Below are 22,464 nucleotides of genomic sequence, written 5' to 3'. Positions count from 1 at the left end.
TAGCCGTCCAAAACAGAATGGGGCGCCACCACCAGAGGGACTTTCAGAGTAGACACAGATAACACATGGCCACTAAACTGATGAGCATAGTAATGTCTTGTCATTGGAACTTACTGAAGTTTTGAAGAGAGTGATTGCTACTCAATAATAAGGATGTTCTAATATAAGACCAAAACAACAACAATAACCCAAAAGTTGTGGGCTAACACTATTAAAATGAAATTCCTACAGTAAGAAAATTTGGTTTAAAGCATTCTAAGCCTCCTTTCATCTTTAGAGCTAGCATAAACCATTGTAATAGCTGAGGTCTCTTTTCTTGCCTCCTTGAGGATGATGCCACTCTATTGACAATGCATGTTTAACCCCATTCCCATTCCTCAGAGTTATCTACTGTTAACCCTTTGTTGCATTTCCTCCCAGAAATTGTGTGTTTGTATCACCTAACATGTAATTGTTCATATCAGTGCGTATAGAATTAAATTATTAAAAATAGATTGGATAATGTTCCAATATATGGATGTTTCTGATTTTTGCTATTAAAAATAATGCTTCTGGGACACAACTACAAGAGGGATTCTACCTAACAAATGCAAACATTGTAACCTAGTTGTCTGTACCCTCACATTGACCTGAAATAAAAAGAAATAAAATAACATAAAAAAAATGCTTCTGGTAATGGATTAGAGTGGGAGGTATCAGTAAAAACTCATAGTTAGCTTAATATAGGTACAGATGGTTACATGTAGAAATGTTTATAGATATGCATATATTTTTTGGTTAGTATACACACTTATATTTTCTTGCTTAGTCTAGCATGCTGGTACACACCTGTAGTACCAGCTGACAAAATTTTAAATTTTTTGTCGGGACAGGGTTTCACCATGTTGTTCAGGCTGGTCTCAAACTCCTCACCTCAAGCAGTCCTCCCACTTCAGCCTCCCAAAGTGCTGAGATTGTGATCATGAACTACAATGCCGCGCCTGAAGGAACTTCTCATGGCCAAAGATGGAGCAGTTTGAATAACAAAATATTAGATTACAATCCAAAATATAAGAGTAATACTCATGAGCTGACACTGATGTGCTGAGAGAGCCTGGATACGCCAGTAGCAATGAACACATCTCGTGCCCAGAACTTGACTTCCAATACCATTCTCCAACAATAGGCACAAGGGTTCCTGGGAGAAATGGTTGATTTTTAGGAATGGGGCTAAAGCTATACAAGATGAGGCTGTGGCATCTTACAGTGCCAGAAACTAAGGAAGTGCTCAAAGTAACAAGCTGACGTTGATGGAATACAGCAGTCACCTTTATCCAGAAGGCTGTTCTAACACTCCAGCAGATGCCTGGCTGCACCGATAATATCACGTCCTATATATGCTATGTTTTTTCCTATACATACATACCTATGATAAAGTAACTTATAAATTAGGCACAGTAAAAGATCAACAATAATAACTAAGAATAAAATAGAACAATTACAACAACACGTTGTGATAAGTTATGAGAATGTGGTCTCTGTCAAAATATCGTCCTGTCTGTGGTCACCTGTTTTCAGGAAAGTGAAGATGTGGACAGGGCAGGGACAACTGTATGCCAGATGTAGGAACCAGTTCAAGAAACCTTTTTTCGTCCCTCACTCTGTCACCCAGACGGGAGTGCAGTGGCACAGTCACAGCTCATTGTGACCTCCAACTCCCAGGCTCAAGCAGTCTTCCTGGCTCAGCCTCTAGTGTACTAGTACTACAGGTGTGTACCAGCACGCTAGACTGATTTTTAAATTTTTTTGTAGGGACAGAGTTTCACCACGTTGCTCAGGCTGGTCTCAAACTCCTCACCTCAAGCAGTCTTCCCACTTCAGCCTCCCAAAGTGCTGAGATTGCGATCATGAGCTACCATGCCAAGCCTGAAAGAACGTCTCATGGCCAAAGATGGAGAAATGTGAATAAAAAAATTAGATTATAATCCACAATATAAGAGTACTACTCAGGAGTTGATACTGATGGAAGTGGTTTAATAAATAAATGGTGAGAAGAAACAAACCCCATGCAGAACAGTTCTAAAAAATTCCTCCATATCCTGACTCCCTGATCCTAGTCTGCAGTGGAGAGACCAGATAACACTACCTCAGCTAGATGGTCAAGGGTGGACCTCAACGGTGGTAAGTCATGTTGATGGTATACGTATATCTTTGTTGTGATGTGATGAAAATGGAATTTTTGCCTCTGTGCTTTTCTCCTGTAAGTCCATAAATCCAGCCTATTCATGAGGAAAAGATCTGATAAATCCCAATTGAAGGACATTCTACAAAGTACCTGATAAGAACTCAAAACTGTGAAGATCATAAAAAATGAAGAAAATCTGGGAAACCATCATAGCCAAGAGATGCCTAAGGCTCCGAGGGAAGAGGAAAGAATTTTTTCCCTCAACTAACTCTTAGGTTCATAGCTGCGACAGACTCCTATAACAAAAGTCAGATTAACAAGTGCAAAACAAGTTTACTAATATATCAGTGCACATCTCATGGAAGCAAAGTAATTCTAAGCAGTGGCTTGAAACTCTGGCTTATATGTTATCTTTAGCAAATAATAATAAATTTTAGAGAATTGGTAGCACAAAGAAAGTAGTTGCAGGTTTCCAAAGGCAGGAAAATACGGGAAAATAAATTTATGGAGAAATGAATGGGGTAAAGCCTTAAAAATATATTCAGTGCCTTAAATTATGTTCTGTTACAATAAGAACAGATTGTTGAAGTAATGCAGATAAGTATATTGTTATAAACGTAAGAATACTCAAGAGGCCAGATGCAGTGGCTCATGCCTATTATCCCAGCCCTTTGGGAAGATCACTTGAGGCCAGGAGTTTGAGTCAGTCTCAGCAACATAGTGAGACCTGGTCTCTACAAAAAATAAGATGTGCATGTTGACAAGTACCTATAGTCTCAGCTACTTGGGAGGCTGAGGCAGGAGGATCACTGGAGCCCAGAAGTGGGAGGTTGCAGTGAGCTATGTGATTGTACCACACTCCAGCCTGGGTGATAGAATGAGACCCTGTCTTTTTTTTTCATTAAGGCATAGCTGTGTACATTAATGCGATCATGGGGCACCATACACTGGTTTTATTTACAATTTGACATATTTTCATCACACTGGTTAACATAGCCTTCCTGGCATTTTCTTAGTTATTGTGTGAGACCCTGTCTTTCAAAACAACCCCTTGCAAATAGTTTTTAAATTTTGGAGTGATCAGGAGATAGATAAAATAAGGGTTTCAATTCTTTTTACTAAAGTATACCAAATTGTTGTAAGCTATAGGTAGATACCTTAAAGAAAAAAGTTTCCAGGCTGGGTGTGGTGGCTCATGCCTATAATTCTAGCACTCTGGGAATTTGAGACCATCCTGAACAAGAGCAAGGCCCTGTCCTATTAAAAATAGAAAAAAATTAGCCAGGCATTGTGGCACCACCTGTTGTCCCAGCTCCTCGGGAGGCTGAGGCCTGTCAACATGCCTATCCCTTGACCTGAGGAGTTTGTGGTTGCTGTGAGCCAGGCTGACTCCACGGATCTCTTGTCTGGGCAAGAGAGTGAGACTCTGTCCCTGCTCTGCCCTGCCCCTCCCCCCCAAAAGAAAAAGTTTCCTGGAATTTGGGAAACAAAATGTAAAAGAATCAGCAGTGTTTCAGACAAGAAGTGAAAATCATAGTCCTTCATCAATTTTAGTCTCCTGTAATTAGCTGTTTTACTTGATGTTGAGTTAGCAATTTAGGAGTATAGTTTTTCCTTTAGAGTTCTTCAGTTCTTAAGTTCTTACCCAGTCCAATGATAGCATCTTAAAATTATCAGAAACCTGTACTTGTCAGAGTTCTTTTCATTATTCCCTGGAAGATTCCCTAACAGCACGTTAGGATTATAATTGTTTGCAAAAAGCTTTTAGAAAGCATCAGAATAAAGCAATTAACTCTAGACAACAAACAAGACTGAAAGTAGTGATGGTTAAAGATCCCACAGTTTATTATGATAATGCACAATTAATAAGGAAATTTGGTTATTTTTGCAACACAGAACGTTAACCATAGGCCAGGAGCAGTTATGGCTGTAATCCTAGCACTGTGGGAGGGTGAGGTGGGTGGATTGCCTGAGCTCAGGAGTTCTAGACCAGCCTGGGCAAGAGGAAGACCTGTCTCTAAAAATAGCCAGGCATTGTGGGGAGTACCTATAGTTCCATGTACTTGGGAGGCTAAGGCAAGAGGATTGCTTAAGGCCAAGAATTTGAGGTTGCTGTGAGCTGTGACGACACAGCACTCTACCAGGGGTGACAAAGTGAGATTCTGTCTCAAAAAAAAAAAAAAATTCAACATAATAACTAAAAGTATGACAGATAACAGATTTCTAGGAATCTCATACACTTTTGGAACATTCAGATTAATATTAACATGTTCATACAAATATGACTCAAAGGTTTTTTGCATCACTTCTTTGTTTTTTGAGAGTCTCACTTTATACCCCTGATAGAGTGCTGTGCTGTCATAGCTCACAGCAACCTCAAAATCTTGGGCTCAAGTGATTCTCTTGCCTCAGTCTCCTGAGTAGCTGGGACTACAGCAGGCCACCACAACACCTGGCTATTCTTAGAGACAGGAGTCTTGCTTTTGCTGAGGCTGTTCTTGAACTCGTGAGCTCAAACAATCCACTTGCCTTAGCCTCCCAGAGTGCTGGGATTATAGGCGTGAGCCACCACGCCTGGCCTGTATCACTTATTTGGCAATGCTTTCCATATAACAGAATATTGAGTAAGCCTAATTGTTGTTTCTTTCAAACTTCCAAAGGCCCTCTGGAAATACCACAGTTAGTTCTACGTCAAAAAGACTTAGCTTAGAATTTATGGGGAAGTTTGTAAAAAATAAATATTTAAAACATCAAAGTAGGATAATAGGTCATTGTTATTCCTGATAATTCTGAAGACAGTTGTTTTTACTAACACTGCAACAATTATTAAACTAGTCTTATTTGCTCAGTCATGTGCACTTGAAAAGTATTTGGGTTGGTTTTATATTTTAGCTGTTTTAAATATAGTAGGCTACTTGTCTACATTGGCCACCTCATTAAGTTGACCTAATTTTCATAGACAGGTGTGCATCATATGTGCGTATCAGTACAATAGGCCTGATTCCTTATGTTGACCACCTCCATATGTTGACCAGTCTGTTATAGTCCCTTGGGTGGTCAATTTACAGAGATGCTACTGTATACAAGGTTTGACATTTAAGTTCGTGAACTCATCCTAGAAGAAGTGCCACGTACTTCATTGCTGAATATCACTATGGTCATCTTTGAAGTACTCCCCTTAGGAAGCTATATATCCACAACAGCGCCTAGTCCACCTTTCAAAGCAATTTTAGAACTGTTCTTCTGGAAAGACCATCAGAGGTGTTGTCATGTGAGGGCTGACAGTTTAGTTTGTGAACTTGCCTCCATGTGCTTATGTTGTAGCACAGTACAAACAACCCAGTAAGGTTTCATAACCTTGGTATATCAGCGTCTCACAGCTGTGTTTGTGTCGGTGTGTGGCAGTGTCTGGCCGAGTGGCGTTCATCATTGTTGCGTGTTCAACTCTGATGGTCATTCCAGAAAAAGAGTTTCAAAATTGCTTTGCAGGGTGGATTAGGTGATGGCATTGTGTCCTAAGCAGAGTGTTTCAAGGTGACTGTAGTGTCTTCAATGACGTATGTAGCACTTTTTCTAGGATGAGTTCACAAACTTAATTGTCAAGCCTCATATTTAATTTATGAGCACTCACTTATCTTTAATTCAGTGTGAAATTCTTCATGGATTTTATACCATGTAGACAAAGTGTGCAACATGCATATACACATAGATACCTAAAAATAATGTAAGACATAAGATACTACAATTTTCATTAAAAAATTTTTAGCCATGAGGCAGGTATGATATAAAACTCACTAATTTATAAATGGTAGTGGTATCAAATAGAGCAAAGAAGCCTCAAAAAATAAAAATTATAGCTTGAGTAACAGCTCTCAATTAAGACTTCTTTTAAGACTTCTTCTTCAATTAAGACCCAGAGCTCTTTAAAAAATCCTTTAAAATATCTCATTATTAGCTTCCCCTGGGACTAACAGTAAATGGTCTTGGCTTTTTCCTCCCCCTTCCCCTTTTTGTCCTCTGAGTATTATCCCCATGTAGTTTGTGTTTTAAAAGGAATGGTTTGTCAGATAAGACTGATGAGGAAATTTACATCTTAAAAACAGAGAAATAATGTAAATTTTCACCCAGAAGTAGTTCTGGGTGGCTTATTTGCCTATTAGAGGCCTAGGAGTAATTATTATTTAGACTTTTTCTTCCTTAAGTGTAGGACAGTTCTGTTTCCAGTGGCCTGATATTTTATAGTATTAGCAGACATCCTAAGAACAGGTGAAGTTTGGGATTGGTTAGACTAATTAGGGTGTGAGTTACTTTTAGAGGCACATTCCTATTTTTTGTAAAGACTTAAGTTGCAAGACAAGGACAGCTGCTTTTAATTCCGCAGAGAATTTGGTTTGTAGTCTGGTTGATCTCTAGGGGTTGACTGTCCATCTATCTGTACGATCTTTAACTCAAAACATTTCTGTTTCAATGTTTTAATATACTGTTTATTTTCTTTCTGAGTATATATTTTCATTTTAGTTTAGGAGAAAAGGCAAAGCAAACAAATGCAGGACAAAATTCTATGCCCAAGGTTTATCTTACAAGTGACCCAAGACCAAAATTACAACCACGCACACACCAAAATCAAGAAGCCAATTGTCAAAAGAAAAACTTTAGACAAATTAATTTTAGCAGAGTTTAGTTGAGCAAAGAACAATTTGAAAATTGGGTAGCCCTGAACCAAAGCAGGCTCTGAAACACTCTATGACTGCCTCGTGGTTAAAGATTTAGGAACAGAAAAAGGAAAGTGACATACAGAAAATATGAGTGATGTACAGAAAACCGAAGTGAGGTATAGACACAGCTGGCATGGTTAACACTCAATGGCCCTGTTTGAACATGGTCGAACAGTTGACCACTTTTGATTGGCTGAAAACTTAGTGATTGACACAAGGTTAGGTTTTAGTTCACTATGTTCAAAGAAACCTTTAGGGCAGGCCAAACCTACAACAGGTAAGGAGGCAGCTTAAGGTTAAATTTAATTTAACTCCTTTATGGTTTTAACCAGGCTCTTCAAAAGGGGGCAAAAGATGCAGCCCTTAAAAGAGCCAGATCCCTATCAAAAGAGACCCAATTTGAAATATTTTCATCAAATTGGTTAACATAGCCTTTCAAATTGTATATAAAACCAGCACATGGTACCCTATGACTGCATTAATGTACACAGCTATGATTTAATAAAAAAATAAACACATAAATAAAAGAGAGAGCCAAAAGAAAGAAAAGTTTCATTTTTATCTGGTCATATACTTGGGGCTCCCAACCTTTTTGTTGGCTGCCTACACACAAAGGTCTGCTAACCCATGTGCCCCTCAAAGATGGAGCGTCTAAAGGAGGCAGCAATCAGTAAGACAAATAGGAAAATAAAAGCTGTCCATGGGGACAGGGAGAATTGCTAACAATAAGCTGCCTTATGGCTGAAAACCATAGATGGAAGAATTACATTTCCAAGAGGGTGAAAAAGGTGCAGTCCCTTCAAGATTTAAAGTTTCTCCCAAAGATACCCCAAGAAAGTATAAAGTGAAATAAAATTTAAGCCCCTTGCCAACTAAATGGACCCCCTCTTGGCTGTGTGGACCCCAGGAAAACCTTAAAACAAACAAACAAACAAAAAACTGCATTCCTGAGCATGAAGGGAAGGGAGGTTTGGACACCTTTACTTACACTTCTCCTTTCTGGACTTTAAACTGATTGTGGACTCAAGACCATTCAAAGCAAAAGTGAGATCATGCCTGCAGGCCATCATTTTGTTTAACAGATCACTTTTTACATATTGTGGCTTGCTGTATGATTAACAGACTTCCTTATCTTCCTATTCTTTTCTGTTGATCCCAAGCTTGTAGTCAAAACTTTATTTTTTAAACAATTACAAATCAAAAATCTTTGAACCCTCTCATGACCTGTAAGACCTGCTTCACAATATCCCATCTTTTTGTGCCAAACCCGTCTATACCTTCCATGTATTGGTTTATGATTTTACCTACAATTCCTGTCTCACTAAAAATCTATAAAACCAAGCTATGACCAAACACATTGGTACCATTTACTGAAGGCTTCTTTGAGTGCAGCTCCCCAGGTCATTGGGCACTCGTACTTGGCTCAGAATATATCTCTTCATTCTATAGATTTTGGTTTTATCCCATTAGCAAAGGCAGAGACCCTCACTGTTAACAAGGCAATGAAGATTAAGACAAACTGCCCTGAGAGCTGGTACAGGAGGACAGACAGACTCATAGCCAGCTGGGTAGCTGCCTAACACAAATCAGGCGATTTGTGCCTGCCAGGCTGGTGGAGACCAGAGGAGAAAACCTCCCTTATTACGAAGCCAAGGTCTCAAAACAAGATGAAAGGAGAATCTCAGAATCTCATTACGCTTTTCCTTTTTTTTTTTCCATTGTTGGGGATTCATTGAGGGTACAATAAGCCAGGTTACACTGATTGCATTTGTTAGGTAAAGTCCCTCTTGCAATCATGTCTTGCCCCCAGAAGGTGTGGCACACACCAAGGCCCCACCCCTCTCCCTCCTTCCCTCTCTCTGCTTTTCCTCCCCCCCATGACCTTAATTGTCATTAATTGTCCTCATATCAAAATTGAGTACATAGGATTCATGCTTCTCCATTCTTGTGATGCTTTGCTAAGAGTAATGTCTTCCACTTCCATCTAGGTTAATACGAAGGATGTAAAGTCTCCATTTTTTTAAATAGCTGAATAGTATTCCATGGTATATATATACCACAGCTTGTTAATCCATTCCTGGGTTTGTGGGCATTTAGGCTGTTTTCAAATTTTGGCGATTATAAATTGAGCTGCAATAAACGGTCTAGTACAAGTGTCCTTATGATAAAAGGATTTTTTTCCTTCTGGGTAGATGCCCAGGAATGGGATTGCAGGATCAAACACAGACACACACAAGGAAAATAAAGGTCATTCTGGGAGGCTAAAGATAAATAAACCAAATTCGCAAGAGTCACAAATTCAAAGAACTATTTCTTTCCTCTTTCAAATGTTTTTCTCCTGCTGATCCTAATTTGAAAAGGAAGGAATGAGGAAAATTTTGTACCTTCTCTGAATCATGTACTACAGGTAGAAAGAACTGAATCTGGTATCAAAACCACTCTGAGATTCCATCTAACTCCAGTAAGAGTAGCCCACATAACAAAATCCCAAGACGACAGATACTGGCATGGATGTGGAGAAAAGGGAACACTTCTGCACTGCTGGTGGGAATGCAAGCTAATACTTTCCTTTTAAAAAGAAGTTTGGAGAACACTCAGGGATCTAAAAATAGACCTATAGATCCTGTAATTCCTCTACTAGGAGTATATCCAAAGACCAACAATTGCTTTGCAAAAAAGGTATTTGCACCAGATTATTCATTGCAGCTCAATTCCTAATAGCCAAGTCATAGAAGAAGCCCAAGTGTCCATCGACACATGAATGGATTAATAAATTGTGGTATATGTATACTATGGAATACTATTTAGCCTTAAAAAAGATGGAGACTGTACCTCTTTTATGCTTACATGGATGGACCTGGAACATATTCTCCTAAGTATCTCAAGAATGGAAGAAAAAGTATCCAGTGTACTCAGTACTTCTATGAAACCAACTGATATTTACTCACACTTTCTTATGAAAGATAGAACACAACTATAGCCCAGGATGAAGGAGAGAAATGGAGTGGGAAGGGGAGGAGGGGGGAGGTTTGATAGAGGGAGGGTAAACGGTGGGACCACACCTAAGGAGCATATTGCCAGGGTACAAGTCAAATCTATCAAACATAGAACATAAATGTCTTAACACAATAACCAAGTAAATGAGGTGGAAGCTATATTAATTAGTTTGATGCAAGCATTCCAAATTGTATGAAAAATCAACACATTGTACCCCACATATGCATAAATGCATTCATGATCTATGTGTGTATGACTTAAAAAAGAAAAAAAATTCTTACCATTTTCTGCCACCTCCAGGATCCGATCTGCAGGTCCCAGAGCAAGTGGAGCGGGTCAGAATATCCTGCCAACCATGCCAAAATCAAGGGAGAAAAACAGTTTCTCCCTAACCCCAATAGGTTGATAGGTCCATAGTTGTTACAGAGTTCTGTAACAAAAGAGATTAATAAGAGATAAACAAACAAGCTTTTGAACATGCAATAACGTGGGAGAAAACACTTTAGGCAGTGGCTTAAACTGGGGCTTATATTACTATTTCATCTTCAACAAAGAGCAGTCAGTTTCTGAGACGCAACAGGACAAAGTACAGTAGTCCCAGACTTCCAAAAGGCAAAATGTGGGGAGTAAATTTATGGGGAGACTGATGAGTAAAGAGTTCCTTTAGATTCCTCTGGCACCATCTCGGAGCCGATAAGGGCTGTGAAGGGCAATTTAGATCCTGTTTTTAGGAGAGGAAGGGGGAAAAAGATAGAAAGATGATTTGTCTTTTTAATTCTCTGTCCTGCTTTTAGGCCCCCAGAGAGAAGGTAGAAAGCTACCTTGCCTCCTAATTATCTGTACCTCAACAATTCTTCAGATTTTGGGAGAAATACTGGGTTTTCTTTTCAGGATGTATAGCAATTAAATGAAATGTGGTGTCCTGAATGATATCCTAGAACAGAAGAAGGACATAGGGACTTTACTTCATAATGGGATATAATATCAGTGCATTAATTGTATCATACTAATGTAAGATGTTAATAATTGGGGAATATTTGAGAACTCTGTGGTACCTTTGCCATTTTGCATGTAAACCTAAAACTTATAAAATGGAAATTTATTTTAAAAATGCTACTTAACCCTTTATTTACACATTTATCTGTAAGCGCAGCTGTCAGAAGAATGCTTTAAATTTTTAAAAAATTGACAATAATAATTGTATATAGTTGGGGGATACTGGATTGATTTCCAAGATTTCTGCTGCTCTTCTCTTCTTGGGCTTCTGCTCCAGTAAATTGTGATTCTCCATACAGGCAGTTCCTGAGTTACAAACATTCAGCTTTCGTACAACTCACACTTATGAATGAAGGCTATTTCAGTAAGTCCCCAAGATGCAAATGTATGATTCAGATTTACTAATAGGGGCTATTACAGGTAATAGGTAAATGTACGTGTTCAACTTACATGCAAATTCAACTTAAGAATAAGCTAAGAAAACCCTCATCCCTAACCCGGGCACTCTTCAATTTTGGAGGCAGTAGTTTGCCCTGGGACCTTAACTCTCTCATGGCTCTAAGAAAAGTTACTCGTTTTCAGTTTGTTTTGCCTTTCTGTTGTAGTGAGGATGGAGTGATAATTTATAAGCTCCTTACATGCCAGACCAGAAATCAGGCAAGATACTCGGTTTCCTTCCTTTCTGTTGATTAATTTGAAGTCACTACGACGGTTTATGAAAGAACTTCTTAAGCATCATTAATTTATTAACACTCGACTGTGTGTCCTACCATGTAATGAGTAAATTTCAGGCTTGCTGTAATTTTTTTCAGATGTGAAATACGCCACCTTTGTTTTCGATCAGGTTTTCCAGCAGTATTGTCCCTGGCTTTCATAGTGCTTTAATTAACAATTACTCTGGTTTTAAGAAGAGGACCTCTTGGGATGTGTGCTCAAGGGAACAGTGTCCTCACTGAACACCGTCTTTTATGACCTACATCCTCATTCCCTGTTAGTAAGAGACGTTTCAAGTCTCCCTAAGTCTAAAAAACGTAGACGCAACAGGTGAGAATATACATTGGATCTTATGAGGCAGTCTATATATTTGACGTCTATTTAAAGATTCATTTTTGTTAAGTATCCTGAAATAACATTATGAGGTAAGAGACCCCTTTACTTCGGAGAGAGTATGTGCTCTTTCATGGTTTTCTAGATCTGTTCGTCCTTCATTTAACATGTATTTATCAAATGCCTGCTGTATGTCAGGCATGTGTTACCTGTGGGCATCTGGATGGATGAAGACAGAGTCCACCCGAGGGGATTGTTTCAGATCCAGTGCTTTAGCATGGTGCATATAGTAAAGCTCAGTAATTTTTTTTTTCTTGAATATCTTTGGGAATCAGTAGACTGATTCTGTCTCCACCACTTTGTATTGTGGGATTTGAGATCTCTGTGCATTTATGTCTCATTTGTAAAATGGGAATGTTAATATTTGGCTTAATTGTTTTGCATCACAGGTTTATATAAACTGTTATTTATGCAATTTAGGCATGAACTTGGTGCTTGCTTGGTATTTTGCTGAGTGTAAGGCATATAGCAGTGAGCTGGGTCAGGGAAAGGACAGGAAAACAGATCTATGCACAGATAATTTATACCGTTTTATGTAGATGCTCTAATATAAATAGACACATTGTACCCTGGTGATATATTAAGATATAGGTGCTGATTTTTCCTGAGGCACATTGGGAAGGCTTCTCAGAAGAAATAACAGTTTCATTGTGTTGAGGAGGTGAAATGTGGAAGTAGGGAAGAGTAAGAAGGGAAGACTTTGCAGGCAGAGAGCAAAACGTGCATAAAGGCAACTAACCAAGTGTGAACGGTCTTGGAGAGTTCAGGGAAGCATTGGGACTTTGGGTGTGATGGAGTGGGTTGTGGCAGTCCAGTGAGATCCCAGGTTCTGAAGGTAAGGTCCTTGGAGGTGTTTAAACAAAGAAATGGTTTCTTTGTCACTATGCTAACTAACTGCCTCATGAAGAGTATACTTGGCATGGAGTGAAGGTCGAGCTAGGTCGGAGGGTTTGGTCATTAGTGACAGACTAAATCAGGGCAGCAATAATAGCTACAGAGGAAGGGCGGATTGACGAGGCATTTTTTTGAGAACTGAGCAATTTGATGATCCTTTGGAGGTAGAAGAAAGAGGGGACTCACGGGTGATGCTGTGGATACTAGCTTGAGGGTTGAGTGTGACACCAAGGAAAGTAGACCCTGCACAGAGGAAATAAGTTTGGGTGAAGGGGGGTTGAAGTCACTTTCCAAAAGTTGAGATAGTGCAAGGCATCTGGACAAAGATGTCTAGAATAGTTTGGGCAGCAGCACTTTCTCTTGTGTTGGAAATGTTCTGTGTCCACTGCCTAGTATGATAACCACTAGCCCATATGGAGCTTTCATTTTTTGAGACAGAGGCTCACTTTGTCACCCTGGTAGAATGCTGTGGGGGTCACAGCTCACAGCAACTTCAAACTCTTGAGCTCAAGGAATCCTCTTGCCTCAGCCTACCAAGTAGCTGGGACTACAGGTGCCTGCCACAGTGCCCAGCTATTTTTAGAGACAGGGTCTCGCTCTAGCTCAGGCTGGTCTTGAACTCCTGAGCTCAAGTGATCCACCTGCCTTCGCCTCCCAAAGTGCTGGAATTATAGGTGTGAGCCACCATACTGGGTCACATGGTGCTTTTGATTACTTGAAATGTGACTAAGGGAACTGAAGAACTGAATTTTACATTTTATTTAATTTTAGTTGATTAAAAGTTAAATAGCTACCTGTGAATTATTGGCTGCCATATTGGACAGTACAGGTCTAGATTGTATTGGTTGGGAATACTGGTCGGAAGCTAGTGCTAAAAGTAGAGTGATTAGCTTGCCTAGGACTGAGCAGTGTCCAGGGATGCTGGACTTTCAGTGCTAAAAATGACAGAGTCCCAGGTGAACCATGATTATTGTTTACCCTAGCCACGGGTGGTGGTGTTGGGAACTTTAGTTGTCACATTTCTGAAACAACCAAGTCTGCTCAGCTGCCTCCTGGGCTGCTGGCTATGTCATGATTTGCAGCTTGGAAAGAAAACTCTTTCTTGGCGCTGGGGAGTTAGAAAGCAGAAAAGCAACGTGATTCTTGAAACACATGCTCTGCCTGACATTCTTCTTGCTTTCTCTACCATCTTTATTTTTCTTCCTTTTTATGCTGTTACGGTGGTGGTTCCTCAACTTGGCTATACATTGGAATCATCTGGAGCACTTCTAAAATTAAAAAGATATATAACGTATACATATATGTTGCATATATATGGATGCCCAAACTCCACCCGGACTGTTAAATCAGAATCTCGGGATGGGGGGGCAAGACATCTGTGTAATTTAAAAGCTCCCCAGGTGCTGCTCATGTGCAGCGGGGACCGACAGGCACGGCTCTCAGAGGTGCATCTGCCTCTTTGCTGCCTTTTTTACTACAGGAAAAAAGGAAACTGAGTTGATCTTTAGCCTCCTTTTCTCTTCCCTTTGTTTGGAGGAGGACAGCAACACCCTGGGTTTCAGAAATTTTTCCAGTCTGCCATCTTTCCGTCCTTGTAGGACAGAGGTAAGCCAGAGACTGAGAGCGTTATGGGTCAACCTAATTTCTTTTGTCACGCACACAGACATGAGGTGCTTGCTGTAGCGTTATTAATAACCACGTCTAACATGTCTTGAATGCTTGCTATGCCTGAACACTCTTACATAAGGTAACATATTTACTCTTAATAACATCACTCTTAGAGATCTATAATGATTGTTCCTATTTTCCAGATGAGGAGCCTGAGACTCAGATTAGCTAACTTTTGCCCAAGGTCCCCTAGCCAGTAAATGCTCAGGCTAGGATAAGGTTGCGCTTTTTAATGACTTGTCTTATATGACCTTCTAGTACAATGGTTCTCAACCTTCCTAATGCTGCGATGTATTTTCATTGTTACAAAGGGGTCGCGACCCACAGGTTGAGAACGGCCGATCTAGTACAATGAAATATACTATACCTATAAACCTGAGAGGTGAAATCTTCTCAAGCTGTGGATATCGTTCATGTGATAGAGAATTGGTCAATTCATCTCTTTTTGTGCATTGGTTAATTCAGGGTTTGGAGGATCTCTCATCAAATGGCTTGAGCTGTGCAAGCTCACTTTTTCAAATTTTTAAACTGTGAACCTGTTGTGGAACAATAAGAAGGCATCCTCTGTGACCCCCTAACATAACCCAAAAAGGAGCTGAATAATATATAGCACTTTATATATAGTTTGCCAGTTTTGCTGAGGATGGGGTTATGTAGCTATTCTCTGTGATATATGTGTATATGTTATGTATGTATATGTACAAGTGGCCGTAAAATTCATGTGCAATTTAAATGGTTACAACTTCTTTTTTTTTTTTTTTTTGTGGAGACAGAGTCTCACTGTACCGCCCTCGGGTAGAGTGCCGTGGCGTCACACGGCTCACAGCAACCTCTAACTCTTGGGCTTACGTGATTCTCTTGCCTCAGCCTCCCGAGCAGCTGGGACTACAGGCGCCCGCCACAACGCCCGGCTATTTTTCTGTTGCAGTTTGGCCGGGGCTGGGTCCGAACCCGCCACCCTCGGCATATGGGGCCGGCGCCCTACTCACTGAGCCACAGGCGCTTGAACTTTATGGCCACCCTGTATTTGTGTGCGCGGCTGTGTGTATGTGTGTTATGTACACGTGTTGTTTAGGGTGGTGAGTTTGGCTTTCTAACTTCGAAGAAGTAGAAGTAAAGCTTTTTTTCTATTATGCCTGTTTCCCCAGTTACTCTCTTCTTTTTACCTAGTGGTTGAATTTTTTCCATATGTTCCCCTTCCTTTTCTTGTACCTTGCTTTTTTTTTTTAAAGTTGTACATAGTACAAGAAAGCATATTTTCTGTGGTTTCCATTAAAATATGATAGGTAAAGGATTCTTAATTAATGCTTTTCATAAAGACCCAGTATTTGAGAGTCTGTAATGTTTCATCTGGGTTCTATTGGCAGTATAATGGAAGAATAGTATCAATATTTAAAAAAACACTTCAAAGCCATTATCTGATGTTTTAACTAGAGAAAAATTTCATACGTCAACATGAGATTATGTTTTTACAAGCCTTTATTGTTTTGTGTGTCTATAAAGTAGGTCACCAATAATAGAGGATTAAATCCATTTTGATTTTTTTCAACTTTTTAGGTATGTTTAAGTGTCAAGTAACCTAAATCAAAGTTGTGTCAATAAGCTTGGTACCCGTAGCACAGTGGTTACTGCGCTGGCCACATACACTGAGGCTGGCGGGTTCAAACCCAGCCCGGGCCAGCCAAACAACAATGACAACTGCAACAAAAATATGGCCAGGTGTTGTGGCGGGTGCCTGTAGTCCCCCTACTTGGGAGGCTGAGGCAAGAGAATTGCTTAAGCCCAAGAGTTTGAGGTTGCTGTGAGCTGTGATGCTATGGCACTCTACTGAGGGTGGCATAGTGAGACTCTGTCTTAAAAAAAAAAAAAAAGTTGTGTCAATAAAATATATGTATATATTTGTAAATATTAGATATCGTAATGATTGGGGACCATGATCATAGACTACCCAATGGCACAGGTGCCTAGTTTTAGGATCTGTTACTTAGTTCTTGTTTCTTTCTGTTAAAAAGGAGGGTACATTGCATTGGTTTTTCAGATTGAAAGATAAATTTAGTTCATGCTCAGGCTTTGGAATATGTGTGGTGGGGCCAGTGAGGAGCTGGTGTGCAGAGGTCTTCATTCTGGGGGGGCATATCTTTTCTGTTGAAAACATAATTCTTTTCAGAAGGGCTGTATCTTTACATATTCATAAATTTACATCTATTTGTGGGCTAATTTTCTAGGATTCTTTTGGGATGTGGCTTCAATAAAATTGCCCATTGATTCTTATTGAAATGGTTATGGGATGTTAATAAAACTCTGGGACTTTTGGGTTATAATCCCATAAGTATTTCTCAGTTTGAATTGGATTTTAAGTACTACTGTCTCTGTAGCTATTCTGAACCCTGTGGGAGGGAAAAAACCAGGTTAATGATCTATTTCTGGCATGTTTTTTGTCCTAGTGGCTAAGAATCATACATTTCTAGAATTAATAACCAGATTCTCTGGCTTGTTCTTGAAGCTGCTGGTTTCAGAGTTTTGATTTCTATCTTTAGATTATTCCTAGGAATAGGAAGCTCTGTCTTTTTTTTTTTTTTCCTTAAAGAAAAACTGAGGGTTTTTTTGTTTGTTTGTTTTGGATTGTTTTGTAGATAAATTCCAGTTCAGTCTTTTAAAAGATGGGTATTCGCTGTTTCCCTGGGGCCAGTCAAGATGCTGCTCCAGGGTGATGGCAGTTGGAGCCTTACCTGTGGTCTGTTGAGCTTAGGGCATTTTCTTTTCTCCCATTTAACATACTTTAAGTCTAAACTTTATCTTCTCAACAGTGAGAGTTCCTAAAAATGGTGCTTTGACTAAAAGATAAATGTGTGGGGGTTTTGGGTATTTTATTTTTCTGACAAGGAAGGATTTTAAGTAGAAAGTTGTTTTTCTCCCACATATTTGGAAACATTTTCAAACAGTTTATATACATTCCCATTTTAGTGAATTGAGCCTGGCTGAGTTCTGGTCATGGCCTGATTGATGACTGACAGTCTTCCCCCCAAATAGTTGTTCTTATCTGAATGCTCACAGCATAAACTTTTCACTCTGTGAATGAAGCAGATATATGACATTGAATTGAATGTACAAACCTATTTTATTTTCTAGAAGCCCATTTTTCTAAATAAACCTCTGATTATAGCACCACATACTAGTATGTGGGAGGAACTTCCCGGAACACCACCTGAATCCTTTCACAGGACCAGGTGCTGAGCATCAGAGAAGTGACTGTCACAGGTCTTGGCTCCAGGGTCTTCCGAATGACCTCGGGAGAAGTGCAGTTCAGTTTGGGCCCACTTTGCTATGATCGTTTTTTCTTCTTTACACTTAAAATCAGAAGTCCTTCTTGGGCCTCTTCTCCAGTCTTCCCAACCTACTAAGTAGACAATGGGAATTAGTTGGGTCCCAGGTTTTCCTACAGGAAACTTTCGGCAGTATTATAATGTTGCTTTTCTTTTTTCTTTTAGCAATTGGCGAATATGAAGACCTTAGAGCAGAGAACCAGAAAACAAAGGAGAAGGTTTGTACTTTGCCCTTTTTCCCCTTTCTTACATGTGTAAAAGCGTGGGCGGCATAGTGCATTGTTCAGCCACCATTTCAGTTAAATGTGAATGAGGGTGGTTTTTTTTTTTTTTTTTCCTTTTCTCTTGCATGTGTGGCTCAAGCTGATATCAACTCCATGCTCCAGATGGTAAAGAATAGCAGGCCTGCCACAGTGGGTGCAGCGCGCGGATTAACTACCCGACTAAATGTGCAGCAAGGCACCAGGCCAAGCAACTCAAGACCTAAGAATTATACTTTTCCCCTGATAGTCAGATTTGGGATTCTGGCGATGGCATTGAAAGCTGGGACACATACCTTTGGGACCTAAGCACATTAGATCCTGGAGAGAACTTTTTGGAATTAGTTATTAGTGTGTAACCCAAATACCTCCGTAAACCTTTTCTGTTTCACTTCCTCAGTATATGAACAATATACCAGAAGTTAAAAAACACCCAACGTGAGGATGGGGAAGCCTAGTGAATATTTTGGGGAGCTCTGGCAGTTTTATTTTTTAACTGTTAAATCATTGAATTCTACTTAACCTTTACAAATTCTATCTTTTTTGTTGCTAAGAAAGTCTGTTTGGGATTTATGAATGTCTGCTCCTATACATATCCTTGTACATTTAAGGAGAGGACAAAGGGAAGGGCAGGCTAAGGTCAGAAAGCAGGACTGACTAGAAAACAAAAACTAGGAGAGAAGAAGCACAACTGTCTATTTCTGTTTTTAGGTATAAACAAAATTTACCTTAAAAATTACTTAGATAGATCAAATATTTCAAAACATAGTGTCCCTGGTAGAATATGAACAGAACAAGTTCTTAGTGATTACTGAGGGAGGGTGGTCATCACTGCTATAAATTGTGAAACCTCATCTTTTCATTTTCAGAGTAAAAAGTATAATAAAAATAGGCAGTGAGCTAAATATTTGTAAAATTTATATCTTATTTGGGAATATTTGTTGGGCTCTTAAGAATAATATTTGAAACTTTTTCACTCATACTAATTTGCCCCTTTCATAGCTGTGGTATGATTGGTGACATTAATGGTAAGCACTTTTAAAAATGAGTAATTTTTAGTTCATCATTTTTCACCTAGTTTTAAGATTCCTTTGCTCTTTCCATATTCTGTGAAACCTTAAGTTTCCTCTCTTCCTTCATCAGGTGATTCAGGGAATGGTAAGTGGGTGATGAAAATATCCATGCTGGAAGGGGGTTGGTGCATGCGTATGTAATATGGTCAAAAGGTCACAGAAAATAGTTGGATAAGATTTCTACTTCTAACATTGTGACCACTCCAAATCACAGATGACTTGAGAATATAAACAGGTAGGGAGGGTGTGTTTAGATCTTGGGCCGCTGATGCCCCAGGTGCATAATTTCCAAGTGCATCAAGTGGGTGATGCTTAGGCCAGATAGCTTGAGCCTGTCCCCTAAAATGCCCAACCGTCTTCCTGCTGTAGGAAGACAAAGGGGCTGAGAAGTTATCAGCCACTGAGTCTCTTTCAAAGCTGCTCCTGTCCCAAGAGGGGAAGAACAAAACAAGTTAATGCAAGAGAACTCTTTGATTTAACCTAGAAGATAAGAGGAGGGAAAGCAAATATATGTCTTCCTATGACTGAGAAGGATATAGAAGGATAAAATAAGAAAAAGAAGATCAAATTTTTTGTTTATTCTTTCTTTCTTTAATCCTTGCTTATACACCTAGCAGTGCCCTAAAAATACATACTTGATGCTCTCTGAACATCTGTTGTTGGTAGGAAGGGTGTTTGTTTAAGTGGGAGCCACTTTCTGCAGTAAAGTTTTAAGTGAACCATCTGTTATGCACATGGAATTATAGGTGAAATGCATTTGGTAAAAGAAGGATTACAAATAACCTCAGCCCATTAACTGTTTACATGTTTCTCTGCATAGAGTATGGTCTAATATTTTTGTAATATCTGTAGGTGTTATTGACCTGCTTCTGTTCTGATTCTTTAAAAATTACTATTAACAGAAATGAGAAGAAAAGAAATGAAAGCAATATGGAATGTGTGGTTGGGGAAAACAAAGTAAAGTGGTTTTAAGTTCACTGCACTCTGTTTATCTTCTGTTAGGAGACTAGCTTGCTTATTACTGGAAATTTTTCCCCAAAAAGGGGGGCTGTATTACAAAAGAGGGAAGCATATAATAAAAGCCTTTTATAGGGCATAGAATGAGTAAAAAGCAGCTTTAGTTCTGGAGGTGGTAAATGGAGAATACCATTTTCTCTTTGAAAGCACTTTCTTGTTCCTGTCTGGGTGAGCTTTGTCCAGTCAGCATCAGCAAACATGCATGGCCATCTTTCTCTCTTGGCTCCAAACCAGAGTTCAGTTAAACCCGTCCAGGCTAGCAATCGAACATCGGACTCTTTTTGCCATAGTTAACTTGATATGGAGAAATTTTGCACAAATGAGGGCAGCAAAAAAAAATAAATTGCCAGGCATTTGTCTCTTCCACATGTCCACATTAACTGTTGTCGTTGTCAAGGCGTGAACCTTATCAACGGGAAGAGGCGGTACATGTGATTCCTTTGGGTATGGCCTTTTTCGGCCTTGTTTGGAGTCTCTCTGTTGAGGAACGGTTGGACATGGTGCTCTTCCGGCAGGATGGTGGCTTAAGAGGCTGCGTTTACTAAGAAGTTGCTGTGAGATGTCCACGCTCTCTCATCTCCCTGGTCTCCAGATGGCTCTGTGCCAGCCCCATTTCACAGAGGAGAGAACAGGACTGGAGGGCTTGCATGAATTTTTTGAGGTTACACAGTTAATTAGTAACAAAGTCTAGATTTTTTTAAAAATTTCAGATTACTGTGAGGGCATACACGATTAGGTCACATTGTTTGCATGTATAATGTAAAGGCCGAGTTGGAGTTCTGTCCTTCTCCTAGGAAGTGTGTCATAGACCTGTGCATTGTTCTCTTTGGGTGGGAACTTGCCAAATCTCTCCCTGAGAGTCTAGATTTAAAGGTGGGTTTTCTGACCACAATGTTCTTTTAGAAGCAGATAAATTCACGGAAGCTTATTGACACTTTTTCCACAAAGGTCTTAATTTTTTTATTCTTTATTGTTAGCACCTGAATTTTTCTTTTCTTTTTTTTTTTTTTTTAATGCGATCATGGGGCACCATACATTGGTTTTATAAATAGTTTGACACATTTTCATCACACTGGTTAATATAGCCTTCCTGGCATTTTCTTAGTTATTGTGTTAAGACAATTATATTCTACATTTACTGAGTTTCACATGTACCCTTGTAAGATGCACTGCAGGTGTAATCCCACCAAACACCCTCCCTCCGCCCATACTCCCCCTCCCTCCCCTCCCTTTCCCCCTTCCCCCTATACTTAAGTTATAACTGGGTTATAGCTTTCATATGAAAGCCAAAAATTAGTTTCATAGTAGGGCTGAGTACATTGGATACTTTTTCTTCCATTCTTGAGATACTTTACTAAGAAGAATATGTTCCAGCTCCATCCACGTAACATGAAAGAGGTAAAGTCTCCATCTTTCTTTAAGGCTGCATAATATTCCATAATATTCCACAATTTATTAATCCATTCGTGGATCGATGGGCACTTGGGCTTTTTTCCATGACTCGGCAATTATGAATTGGGCTGCAATAAACATTCTGGTACAAATATCTTTGTTATGATGTGATTTTTGGTCTTCTGGGTATATGCCTAGTAGAGGAATTATAGGATTGAATGGCAGATCTATTTTTAGATCTCTAATGTTCTCCAAATATCTTTCCAAAAGGAATGTATTAATTTGCATTCCCACCAGCAGTGTAGAAGTGTTCCCTTTTCTCCACATCCACGCCAACATCACCTGAATTTTTCACAGCAACTCATCAGACTGAGTACTTTCCTGGGTCATTTTTATTTACCATCTATAGGTTTTTGTTGAAAACTGAAAGTTAAAGTCAGATCAGTCTTATGTCAGAAAAATTCACACACATGTATATACCTGATATACATGTGCGTATATACACATGTATGTGTGTAATACAGTTAAAGGGTGAAAGGAGCAGATTTGGGGGCAGCGGGGGCCGAGGTTTTAGTGGATCTTTTCCTTTGTAGTACTTCTTTTTAGGAGCAATGGAATGACGACCATTTTGTAATTTTTATCAGTGACTTTGAGGATAGAACCAGAATCAGTTTGAGTTTATAAGGGATGATTTTTTTGAAGGGAAATTTTTTATTGAATGCCTTCTGAGTATTTGAGTATAAAGGAAAATACATGAAAGTCTTTTTTTTTTTTTTTTTTTGTAGAGACAGAGTCTCACTTTATGGCCCTCAGTAGAGTGCCGTGGCATCACACAGCTCACAGCTACCTCCAGCTCCT

At 39.4% G+C, this 22,464-nt stretch overlaps 1 protein-coding gene across 3 annotated transcripts in view; it reads left to right on the top strand.

Moving 5' to 3' along the window:
- SHTN1 (shootin 1) overlaps positions 1 to 22,464 on the top strand; it is a 115,723-nt gene that overhangs the window by 4,381 nt on the left and 88,878 nt on the right. For all 3 annotated transcript variants that reach the window (XM_053583832.1, XM_053583833.1, XM_053583831.1), the window contains exon 2: positions 18,030 to 18,082. In XM_053583832.1, coding sequence (XP_053439807.1) covers positions 18,030 to 18,082 — 53 coding nt within the window. The remainder of the gene's footprint in view (positions 1 to 18,029; positions 18,083 to 22,464) is intronic.

This window comes from Nycticebus coucang, chromosome 3, assembly GCF_027406575.1.
Source record: "Nycticebus coucang isolate mNycCou1 chromosome 3, mNycCou1.pri, whole genome shotgun sequence".
Taxonomy (NCBI): Eukaryota; Metazoa; Chordata; class Mammalia; order Primates; family Lorisidae; genus Nycticebus; species Nycticebus coucang.
Note: the sequence above shows the minus strand (reverse complement) of the source record. Positions and strands in the feature narration are given on the sequence as shown.